Genomic DNA, 12,745 nt, shown 5'->3' with positions numbered 1-12,745 from the left:
GTGTAGCAGACATAGTAATCAGATCTCTAAGATTAAAACTGCACAGAAAGAGATGTCTTACTTTACACACAACAGGCTTTTGTTTTGTTATTAAGCACTTATTAACCACTCTATAGGACAATTAGAAAATTTATCTAGTTTAGAGAGCTAAGTGCTGACGCATGCCTGTCATACCAGCACTCAGGAGCAGAGGCAGGAGGATTTCAAGTTTAAGGCCAGAACAGGCTGCTCAGTGAAACCCATCTCAGAAGTAAAGAGAAGAGCAAATCCAATAAGACACAATACCTTGTTGGGAGCAGTCTTTCAATAACTAAGCCCCGTGAGTCTCCAAAGTGTGACCGGAACTACTTAACTTGGGAATAAAGAAGTTCAGCCAGTGAGAGTCAGGAGAGGCAAAAATGCTAGTTTATTTATCTGTTATTCAGGAGTAACTTTACGATGACAACTGTCAATAACCAACCACAATATGAGGAAGCTCAAAGAAGGAGTTTTACAGAGACCATTTTTTTTGCATTTAATTTAAAAAAGTATGCTATTTCCTTTTCAGACGCAAGCTGAGAGGCCATTTAGATGAGTTCCTCGCTAATTTCTGCTTACTACTGAAGGAGGGAAGATTTCCCAGCACACTTTTAATATATGATTCACGTCCATCATTTTCAAAAACAAGAAGGAAGATGAGGCCAAAAGTCGGAAGGCAGAGAGAGGAAATGCTGCATGGCTCCAGGAGTGGGGAGAACTGACGGTAAAATACATGTTCTTTGGTTAGCACAGCGAAGAGGGGGACAGGATTGCATACATGATAGATACACAGCAGCATTCTAAAGCAGGAGACAAGAATGTCAAGAGTGTGTTCTTCCCCCGCTGCCAGATGGAAGGGCTATTATTATAAATGAAAGGCAGCAGTAGTGGATGCCAGATCCTGAAGCCCAGATGTAAGCGGGTTACCCCTGGGACAGGACAGGTTTCAGCTCCCGCAGCAGAACAGAACCAATCAGGGTTTTCTCGGTGTTTATGATAAGCTGGGCTGTGGAGCCTTCCTTCAGTTCCACTGTGACTAGCATCAGTGACCCACTGTGCACAGTTTTAGCTGCAAACCTGCAAGAAAAAATACAAGAGAGACCTTTTATCCTGAGAGGGAAAAAGAGGAGACAGCATACGTTCAAAGAGCTTTAAAGTAATTCTTTCTTAAATGAAATAATTGATTGAAGATTCCCCACACCTAAAGCCAAGCATCCTTAGGAAAATCACTAAACTGACCAGCCTATGCTTACCACACGCAGGCCACTTAAGTGTATTTTACAAACAGAAAAAGAAAAAGAAGCCTATCTCACTTAATGGCTTGAATGGCAGATGCATGAGGGTTTTCTCCTTACAATATACTTAGGAAACAACCATTCACTTGACATTCACATTTATGACGCCGCTTTAAATATGCCGCCACATTTTCCTTTTTAAAACACGTTAAGAAAAGGTACCTTCTCAAAGAGCTTGCAATTTTAATTCCTCATCTCTGAAAATGATTATTCAAGAAGCTAGATAATGTCATGTATATTATAAAATTCATCTCAGTGAAGTCACTCATGTAAAAAGTATTCAAATTCAATCTCTATTGCTAATGGTGACATGAAACAAAGTCACATGACAGACAAATGCCACCCCATACCCCCACTTAATATTCAGAACATTAGATCCTTATTTTGCTTTAGGATATAACAGGAAAGTTGAGGTCTAACGTGCTATTACTAAATTCCAAGACACAAAGAACCTAGTAATTACATGGAATTAAAAGCAAAACTAGCCTTTTAGCACTGCAATCGGCTGAAAAGCTGCCGAAGGCACAATGAACTTCTGTCAATCCTGCTACTTCATTCTGCATGCACGGGGGTGGGGGTGGGGGTGGGGCTCAAGGCCGGGAGGGAGACTGACACCCCCTTCTCTGCCTCCATCTCTCCCTCACGGACCATGCTCTGCACATTTGGGGGGAGGGAGTCTGACTGCAGGGGTGAGTGGAGAAGAACAAAGTCGCTGCACATGAGCTTTGAAAACACTAACAAGTGTGGAGCAGGTCTGTGACCTGCTGTGACCCCACTTTGCAGGGCCAATCCCCTTTCCCCTCCCTGGATGACACGTGTCTGAATCTGAGCCATCTGCCTCAATTTGCGCAACATCTTCAGCCACAATGGCACCCAGTTAGCCCTGACAACAGCGCACAATACATAAAAATAAAACTGCCGCGCTGACAGCATGCTGTGCACTATTCAAGAGCAAACCAACTGGTCAGTGTCTCATGTCTGACGATTAGCATGGGCCTTGCATAGAGCCCGCAGTGTCCTCAGGGATCTGTTTAATTACCATCAACATAAAAGAAGGAGTTTATCAGGAGGCACTCAGAAAAACTTCACTCCTGACTTAATTAAAATATTAGCCACTTAAGCAGGAAGCAGATTCTCTTTAAATGAAAAGTAATTTCTTTTTTGAGTTTTTAGAAATGACACCAAGATCTTATCTAACACATTAGATTCTTCTTTTTAAGATTCTAACAAGCCGTGTTTGGCCCAAATAGAATGATGAAAATTAGTTCTTCAACAACGAGAATAATCCAATGAGAGAAAACCAGACATATTCTGACTTGGCTGAAACTATGAACAGAACTTTGACAATACACAGTAAAACCAGAGCTAATGGCTCGTTAGCACAGCCCGGCAGCAATCTTCCTAATCATCCCACGTATCTCCCAACATGCTGGGAAGTTGTAGGAACTGGAGAGGCAGTGCCTGCAGAGAACTGGTTTAGGAGTGTAAACCACAGCCGTGTGTGTGTGTGTGTGTGTGTGTGTGTGTGTGTGTGTGTGTTTACAAGCTTTACATACACACTTTCTGTGCAAATGCACAAGAGGCTAGGCACTCTGGGCACCTCACGCTTTCCTTTATGGGAGAACAAGCTGCTCCCTCACCTCTTACAGCTCCTTACAGAGTCACACATTTCTTTTGCCCAAATTTAAAAATTATATTTATGTAATATGTGTCTGTGTGGGTCTATGTGCATGTGTGTGTGTCCCACCAAATCTAGACGAGGGGTGGGTTCTCCTGAAGATGAAGGTATAGCCAGGTGTGAGTCACCCAGTGTGGGTGCTAGAAACTGAAATCAAGACCTCTGGAAAATCAGTGAGCGTGCTTAACTCCTGAACCATTTCTCCAGTCCCTTGTCTAAAATTCAGAGGTTATACAGTTTTATAGGAGAAAGGTATTTCTGTAGTTTGCTAAGACACAATGACTCCATATTCCCATTCATCTACTCAAGTTTCCCCACAGACTTGGTCACCACACCTGTAATTCATCCAAATACTTTGACAGAGGTCTCTATTTCTGACAGGGTTATAATTATGTAAACAATAGTCTGTTTAGCTCCTGTATTTACTTAGCACTTGTGCCTGGGGACCTCAGAGGAGGAGATTACGCCTGAATTGGAACACAAAAGCGCCTCTGGATTTCAGGGCTGCAGAGCCCCAAGGCACATTTTATTTCTCTTCCATTAAAAACCATAAAGAGTTAATGTCACAAAAACATCAACTAGGCAAAGACAAATGTCATTGTGTTTACAGAGATTAAAATTAGTATTTTGGGCATGTTTTTCAAATCCTGTTATGAAATTTTCGGTGCCTGAAAGAGCAGGACCATGAAGCAGAGGCCTCACTTGAACTGCAGTGGAGCGCAGGCCACTGCAGCAACCAAAGCTAGGAGCCGCGCCTCTGAGGCAGGCAGCTGTGTTCCCGCAGCCCACAGGCCGGAAGATCAGGTGTCCTTGACATGCCCATTTCAGTTCAAAAGGGGTGTGTTTAATTGGAACATGGCATGATTGTAACTGGCTTCTTTGGGTCCATGCAGGCAAAACCACTCCCCAAAGTTGCTAATCACTTAAATTCTGAACAGCCATGTTTTAGCATATATTTAAGTTAAAGTTATGGGAAGAATACTAGTTAATAAACAAAGCTAGAAACGGAGGCTGTAAATACACGTAAACTTGATGGCCGACAGCAGGTCTTCAGCACTTGGTCTCAAACAAGGTCCTGTTGTGACTTGTTTTTCCAGGAGTCAGGTGAAGTTCTGTTCACCGTAAAGTAGCCACTGTTTATACCATGTGATTAGAGGTGGGTGCAAAGTACTTACACAAACTCATCTGACCCAATGAGGCAGGGGACTGACAGAGATGGGGGGGCGTTGAAGCACACAGAACTGCAGGTACTTACCTGGGACACTGGGCCAGTACACGGTAGAGCAGGGATTCAAACCAAAGCCAGGGATTCAAACTAAATCCAGGCCACATACAGTTTCTCAATAGATGCAAAACACTCAATATTTGTTTTTATTAGTCAACAGATGACTTTTCCTATGTACCTAGCATGTGCAGTTTAACCGATCATTATGCCAGAAACCTTAAGATTTTCTCCCTTCAAAGTTACATGCTTATTTTGTATATTCTGCAAGTCAAAAGCATCTCAACTTAATTCTGTCATATTTTTAATCCTTGCCCTTAAAGATTAAAAATTAAAATACTGTCTACCTATTCCTTCCAAAGTCATCAGTAAAGACAAATATAAAATCTTTTTGAGTAGAGCTGTAACTGGGAGGGAGTCAGGAGAGCAATCAGACCTGAAACCAGGGACAGCACAGATGAGGCCAAGAGTGAGGACAGGCAGAGACGCACTGTCTTGTGTACGACGGCTCCATGTTATTATTAGATCTTTTTCATTTCATCTACTATTAAGTACTCCCTGTTCATAATCACCAGCTGAGAAGGTAAACTATTGGGCTACATGACATCTTACTAAATAAACGTCTTGTCCGTTAGCTCTAGCAAATGACATTAGTCTTTGTTGAACCCTGAAGATTCACGAAAAGGGCCAAATAAGCTCAGGCTGTGACCTAAATGAGAGAAAAAAATATCTCACTCTTTTAAAAAGTTATTTTCTAACTATTGTGGGAATGATGAAGCTGGTCACATAACAATAGATCCTGAATAAATACACTGTCTGCAATTCATTTAAATTTGTGAGAAACTGGCTGTGGATCATAAATGGTCTTTATTCTCCCTCAAAGAAGGGAAGTGCCACAGCTCAGTTGTTGCAAGAAGTAAACACAACCGCACAACATGAATGCGTGTCTCTCAGAGGCGGTCTTCACCTCAGAGCACCCACAAGCGAGCTCCTTACGCAGAAGCGGACGTGCCGCCCTAACGGCAGCCTGACGACATGCCTTTTCTTCTCTCGGATAGTCTTCCTGCTTTCTGGTTTTTCTACTCTGAGTTCAATTTTCTTGTGCTTTCTGTTCTACTGGTTATCAGAAGCTGTGACAAAGGCCCACTCAGGCTCAAACTTTTTTTCTGACTCTGTACACGAAGCCTTCAATTACTGCCTGCTGAAGCAGACAGAATCCTATTAGTAAGAGACGATCACGAGATGCCCTGCCCTGCCCTAGCTGTATAAAAATAATTAGTCCAAAGTTGACAAATGTGTAATGAAGTTGCACAATCATTATATGTAAGAAAGCCTGGCTTGAAGGAAGCCCTAAACATCAATACCACCGTGTGAAGATTTGGAATATTATCTTCCTAAGGATTCAAACTGTAAATCTTTACTGCTTAGGCTTAATACAGTTTAAACAGACAGAGACTCCATACACTGCAAAGAATTCTATTTTGTTGACTATAAAACCGCATTCCAAGTTAAGTCCATTATACTATTAATAGTAAGAAAAAATTTACAAGCGATTAGAATTGAGAGAATTTATCTGAGGCACATACTTTAAGACTTGACCTGGACCGTGGGGGACCTACAGGAACTGTGCTCCCGTTAGAGAGTGGAGTCCTATCCACGGGGGAGACCGTATAAAAGCCACCACACTCCATCAGTTCAGTGATGTGCTCTCTTTCTCTGTACACAAAAACTAAAACTTAAGTGCACTTTCCAAAGAAAGCCTAAGGCTCCCTCCCTCCCACAGTAGATCTGGTCCTGCCTGCCCAGGAGGTGTGGGATGAGACAGTGTTAACAAGAGGAACCACACAGCAAGGTCAAGTCTTACCCCCTTTCTTTGATCCTTGACAAAACTGTCAACCCAGAGAAATGCCTTTCATTTTCTTTCTTTTTTTTTAAACATGAAAACATCTATTTATTCTCTTTTGTAAACTGCTACATTATAGTGCATTACCTCACAAATGGAGAAATTAAATAAAAGTTAAATACAGAACATTTTAAAGGAAGACTCTTTTGAGCATTTTGGTTACATGCAAATATCCAGACTGGCTTTCTATGTAAAATGGACTGAGTTCTGCATTTGTTTTCAAATGAGGCACTGCTTCTGAGCCAGTAGGTAGAAAGCAGATCCAAAAGCAGTGCTGCCCTCTAGTGGACAGTCACAAGTCAGCGGAGGGAGAAGGGATTACCTGTTCCCTTGCTCAGTTCTGTAGGACTCAAAAGGTGCCATATTGGAGAAAAGACCAAGACAGATATCACTATATCAGCAAATGTTCTTATAAACAACCCTTGTTTCAGGACAGACTAATAAGGGACTGGCAGTACTCTTGGAGCTTCTGAAAAGTGTGCACCAAGACAGTCAATATCACAGGCTAAGCAAAAATTGCTTTCTTGACAATCCTCAAAAATCATGTGGAATTTAAATCTGCTGAAGATTCCATGAGAAAAGAAAACAATAAATAAGCAAAAACAGTATCCTGGGGCCAGATGTGGTGGCTCACACCTATACTCTGAGCATTTGGGAGCTGAGGCAACTTCTAAGTCAGTCCAGGCTATAGGCAAGTCTTTATCTCAAAAAAAACAAAACACAACACACGATACCACACCAAGCAAAAAACAAAGAAACCAAACAAGCAAACAACACAAATCCCTATGAACTCACCTACAGTACCACAAGTTTAATCAACCTGAGGGTGGAAAAAAGGCAATTATTAGGCCTCTCACCAAGAAGCAACTGTCCATTGGAGACTCATAACAGAGCTTATGGGACAGAAAAAGATACATAAAAGTATATCCCCTATAAATATCATTTGAACAGTTACATAGTAGTGGGACTTACTGGGATAAAATTTTAGAAGTCACTTGTAGTCCTTTAAACTACTGCTATATGCTGATAAATCAGTGACCAAGATCACCATGGATATACTATTCAATTTAAAGCAATAGACTTTCTTAGTAATTAGTGACTAGAATAACAAGAGCAAAACATTTCCCTACTAAGAACTTTACATCTACAAGGTGTATATGACAAGTTTTAAATAAGCAAAGGGTAGACAGAAGGTGAATCTTAATTAACATCTATGGGGGAAGGGACAGAGCAGTGAACGTGTGCTGAGAGTGAGCAGCTCTACACTGACCTAGCTGGGCAGCCATGCACCCAAGAGTCATCCAGGTGCCCAGAGTCTGTCTGAACACAAATATCACACTTCCCAGTACCCGGCCAACTGGGTAAACTTGTTCACGAGATGACAAGAAAAGACATGTCGATATAACGCCAATGCAAATGTCGTAATTCTGAACAAGGTGGAAGTGTTGGGGCTGGTGAATGACACCCTTTCTTTGCGACCTGAGACTACTTTCCAGGCCCTGCTGCAGCTAACTCACAGAAGAACCTGCAGAACATTTCCCCTTGGGCTGGGAGCAGCTTCAGGGCAGAGCCCAGGCCTGCCAGCATGTGCAAGGCCCGAGATGCAGTATGCACACCCTTCACCTAGTGTCCCTTACTGACTGTTTTTGAAAAGAAAATATATAAACATAGGAAAGTGTTTTTACCCATGCTACATGGCTATCCCCAGCTATTAACCCAGAGCCACCCCAGGCTGCAGACACTGGAACATACATGCACATCCCAGGACTAGTCCCTGATGCACTGAACTGAATCACAGAAATTCCAAGTGGATAAGCTTCACACAGTCTCCCATCTAATTCTTTCCAAAACTATCTTTAGAGATTTGGGGATTATGGATGGATATTTAGTTTCTGAGTTCTGGTACTGCGTTATCAGCATTGTCACCAGTACAACCGAGCAGGGGCACCTTAGTTTCTATACACTGGTGACAGGAGCCTTCCTCAGAAACACTCGGTTTTTCTCAGGCATCTTTTCTGGCCCTTGATGAGCCTCCCTCAGAACACATGAACTCCTGACTTTGAGGAATCCATCCATATGCTCTGAGTGCTGGCCATCCTGCCTTCCCAGGCTCTATTCATGAATAACTTTCATGGTTCTGACTTACAATGTACAGCGTACCACACACTTTTCGAAGGGAGAAAAAAAATCTATTCCACTACATTTTTAGTAAACACTTTTAGATGATGCCAGAGCTTCTTGTTCCCAGCTGCTTGTTCCTAACTTGTATAACTGTGACCTGGAAAACAGCACACCGGCACAATGGCTGGCATCTCACTAAGATGGTTGGTTCTTCCTAAGAGCAGGAAAACAAACAGGAAGCCTGCGAGGAGGCAGGCAGTCAGCTGCACACCCGCTTTCTAATGCTACTAGCTGTTTAGGAAAATCATGTTTAAACACCATGCAAACTAAGGGTAGGTGCACTTGCTCAGATGATCTCTACTTTCTATTTAGAGTCAGTCTCATATGAGGTTGCCCAGGCCGACCTTGAACTCACTCAAGTAGCCAAGGAGGGCCTTGAACTTTCTGTCCTCTTGTCTCACCCCTGAAGTAGTTGAGACTACAAGACTACATTACCAGGGCCACGTACTTTTTCTTAATGAGCAGCATTACTGTTGAAAATGATAGGCATCGTTTTTCTTGTTCAAGGAAAGCTCCCACTCTGTATTGCTGCATGCTTTGGCAAATTCATCAAGGTTTACTTTTCTTAGGAACTCATGTATTTTTAAAATTGGTGTTTAATGCAAAAATATTCAAATTTTGGGGAGCTGGAGGAATACATTATTTCAAAGCAAGATAATGGGAATTTTATTCATTGATTAGTTAGGAAGAATACAATGGCATTGTTAAAAATCCCGCAAGAAAGAAAAGCTCTTAAGCAGAACACATGCCAGTTTGTTCTATCACAAAATTTAGTGTCTTTTGTTTTGTTTTGTTTTAGTTTTTTGAGACAGGGTTTTTCTGTGGAACCCTGGCTATTCTGGAATTTGTTGTGTAGATCAGGCTGGCCTCGAACTAACAGAGATACGCCTGCCTCTGCCTCCTGAATGCTGGGATTAAAAAGCATTGGCCCACTACCTCCTGGCCCCAAAATTTAGTATCTTAAATAGGAACAGACAAATGCTTTTCATGTTTGGTATTTTAAAAATAATCTAAAGCCAATTACTGTTCACAAATATTAGAGTGTGGTTGGTCTTGGTCTTTCAGAAACTCAAAAGAGCTCTTGGAGAAAAGTACCAGAGTCATTAAAAACCTCCCGGGGTCTCAATGTTGTCATCAGCAGATAGTATCTAGGCTTGGAAATAAAAAACATCCCATGGGGTAACATAATATCAAATGCTACAATCTTAACACAATTCAACAACTCAAAAAATAATAAACTGTCAATTTCTGCTATTACACTGTAATTAGCTATTGTTATTTCATTTAAGTGAAATTAAGAAAAGCACTAACATAGATTTTATAAACAATTAACTGAAAAGAATGGCAGAATGTTAGAAAATCGGCCAAATAACTTGAATCCACTTGATTGATAAAATGCAATAATGAAGTACTTATACCTGGAAGCCTTAAAAAATAAAAACATTTAGGGCATTGTATAGCTATATATATATATATATATATATATATATATATATATATATATATATAGTAACAAATGGGATATTTTCAGGTGAGAGGCAAGTTAGGATAGCACAATCTATTAAGTCCACATAGACCTTTTACTCCTGCCGGCCATCCGCCCCCAGGTTGCAGAGCCCAAACCCAGGCCATTAATGATGGAACTAAACAGAAAAGCACCATGAGATCCTGTACATGAGGGCTGAGCACATTAAGGCTGAGTGCCATCTCCACGCTAAAGTAAGTGGTTCTGAGGTATCTGTCTCCTTTGCATTAGCAGTAATAATTGAGCACTGACTGTGATTTTTAATTAAAGTCATTTGACCAGGCAAGAGGTTGCAAACCTCCAGAACAAGTTTCAGGAAAATTATGTGTTAATCAGGATTACAAAACTGGCTTTTGAATCTCAGACCAGTCCTGCTCTCCAGCCCACTTCATTCTCGGGCATGCCTTTCTCTTCTGTAATAAACTGTCTATTTCTGCCAGCAGAAAATAAAAAAAACTATGTTAAGCATACTCCCTAGCCCATCTTTCAGTAGAAAGATAGCTTTCATATTATTTATCTTAATTTAAAAGGTAATTTTATTTCTTTTCACTGCAGAACTAAAAACATGCAAGGCTGACTTTTGTTTTCTAAAGACCTAACAATCCTCACACAGGAACTGAAGCAGAAGCTGGGAGTGAGAACAATCGCCGTCTTCTGTGCATTGCAGGAGATTAGGAAGCCTGCAGAGGGCTGCAGTTATAGAGTGGAGGGGACACTTCATAATAAGAAGTTAAAGCCGACAACGACTTCTTACACTTTCATAGCTTTAGGAACTCAGAAACATTAGAGAAAAATCACAGGAAAGCAAAAAGGACTGGGACAGTTTGGCAGTGGAGAGCTTGCCCGCCGCGTACGATGGTTCAGTCTCTAGTGGAGGAGATAAAGCAAACCAAATAGGCAAACTCTGAACCAAACCAACGCTGTCCTTTTCCTGAAAAGGTTTTGTTTTCTCTGCCATTCAGCAGCATCACTTGACAGACGGCCGGGCTTGCATCAAGGGGCCAGTATGACGACCTTTCTTCCATTTGCTTCCTTTAGTCACCACCCTCCAAGAGACGGACAGGGTTTCTTATACAGAAGTGTAAACCTCAGCGTTCTTAACTGATTTACCCCAAGTTCCACCCCCTTCTCTTGCTGTAAACAAAAATAAAACCAGAGCGCACCTGCTTCTGGAGCAGCATGCACACCCGGTGCTGTCCCGAGAGCACAGAACAATCAGGCAGCTGTGCAATGTCCCCCAGCTCCACAGAAAGCAGTCCTTCTGCAGCTGTCCCAGCACTTCAGCTCTGCCTCCCCTTTTAGCTTTCTACCTATTTCCGCATTGGTGGCGAAGTTGAGGCCACAGGGAGAAGGAATAGCCAGCCCCAGACCTCAAGGCCAGGTGCAGCAGGTCTGACACCTAAGCCATCCACGGCTTGTTTCACATAGAGCCTCTTCTGCTTCTGAGCTGATACAGAAGAAAAATAAAGCAAAACAGGCCCCAAATGGCTACCTTTTGAGTCTAATTTACCACTGTGACTGTTGATTGCATGAGAAGGAACACACCAAATACAGTGGGTAGCTGTCTGCATGGCAAAGGCCTGTCATGATGTAGGCTGTGATGAGTCCTTTGAGCTCACAGCCCTGTGACTATGGGGCAATTCTTCTTATCTTTGCTTTCACTTGAAGCTACAGGCACCACCAGTATACAGAGGGCAAATATGAGCCACACTTGCCACTGCCTCTCAGGACACAGGACTGGATGCCTGGTGGGGAGGCGGTACGCAGTCTGAGCACGCAGCTGTATCTGGCCCGCCGGTTGTACAGCAGCTCCTTAGGAATCAGAAGCAGCTGTAAGGGAGTGCCTGTCAAGGAGGACTGTATCTACTGTGCCCAGTGCCCCACTCTACTCTTAAGACTTTTTCCTAGAAACCCAAATCCAGAAAAATAAGGTAAATTCTTAACAGCATTATAAAGGCATCTTAAGAATCCACCAAGTTATCATAAAACATAGATGTTGTCTGAGCATCCTGCAGAAGCAGGCATGTCAATATCAGAAGGATGCTATAAAATGGGGACAGGGCTTTGACTCAAACCGATTAATCAAGCAGACCACCACGGTATACGGTTGTTTACTGACAAAGAAAACAATGGGTTACAAATTATGAATGCACTTATGAATACAGGAGTATTCCCCAACCACAGGCCAGTGAACCCACCTGTGTACGTTATCTTGTCCTGAAGGCACAGCACCGAGGTTGGCAACATTGACAACCTTCTGGAGGATCATGGAGGGAGTGAAGTTCTGCGGGGCCGCGATGATTGTAGCAGAAGTCTCATTCATCCCAGTGAGTGCTCCTGTAACAGCAAAGGGGCATTCCATTCAACTGCTCTTACTGTGAAAAGGATTTGAACAGCTTTAAGCTCACAGCCAAATTTTAAAACTTTTCTCAATGAAAGGGTGAAAGGGATACTACTTTAGAATTTAATGTATAATTACATAAAATTAAAATGATGCCAGTGTTTCTAAGACCAAAAAAAAAAAAAAAACCCTTCATTGTGTAGGAAAATGCATAAGATGTTGTAAAAAGACAAACAGAACATTCTTCATCAATCTGATTTTAACTAGTGCAGGACAAAACCTAAGTATTCTAAATAAAAAAATTTTAACTTCACCCCTTTGAAAATGTAATGTGGGTCACGTAAACTGCCTCACTCTTACTTGGGTGGCACTTACTTAACATCATTAGCTATTTACCCTGTTCCTTCCAAGATCATCGCCACGCTGATTGACAGCAAATGCAGTAATCGAGCCCCAGCAGCAGTACCCAATAGGTGGCTTCCAAATGACACTCAGTGAGGGCTGCACTGACTGGAAGTCACTCAACAGTGATGCAGTTCTAGAACACTGAAGCTCTAAACTATATCCAACAACAAAGCCATC

At 42.0% G+C, this 12,745-nt stretch overlaps 1 protein-coding gene across 1 annotated transcript in view; it reads right to left on the bottom strand.

The window, feature by feature from the left end:
* Positions 1 to 383: 383 nt before the first annotated feature.
* The window catches only part of Ap3b1 (adaptor related protein complex 3 subunit beta 1), a 194,350-nt gene continuing 181,988 nt past the window's right edge, over positions 384 to 12,745 (bottom strand). Inside the window, exons 26-27 of the mRNA XM_048455947.3 lie at positions 12,021 to 12,159; positions 384 to 1,095 (exon numbers count right to left, since the gene is read on the bottom strand). Coding sequence (XP_048311904.3) covers positions 942 to 1,095; positions 12,021 to 12,159 — 293 coding nt within the window. The 3' untranslated portion in view covers positions 384 to 941. The remainder of the gene's footprint in view (positions 1,096 to 12,020; positions 12,160 to 12,745) is intronic.

The sequence above is a fragment of the Myodes glareolus genome, chromosome 15 (genome assembly GCF_982192425.1).
Source record: "Myodes glareolus chromosome 15, mMyoGla1.1, whole genome shotgun sequence".
Taxonomy (NCBI): Eukaryota; Metazoa; Chordata; class Mammalia; order Rodentia; family Cricetidae; genus Myodes; species Myodes glareolus.
This window is presented reverse-complemented; position numbering and strand designations above follow the sequence as displayed.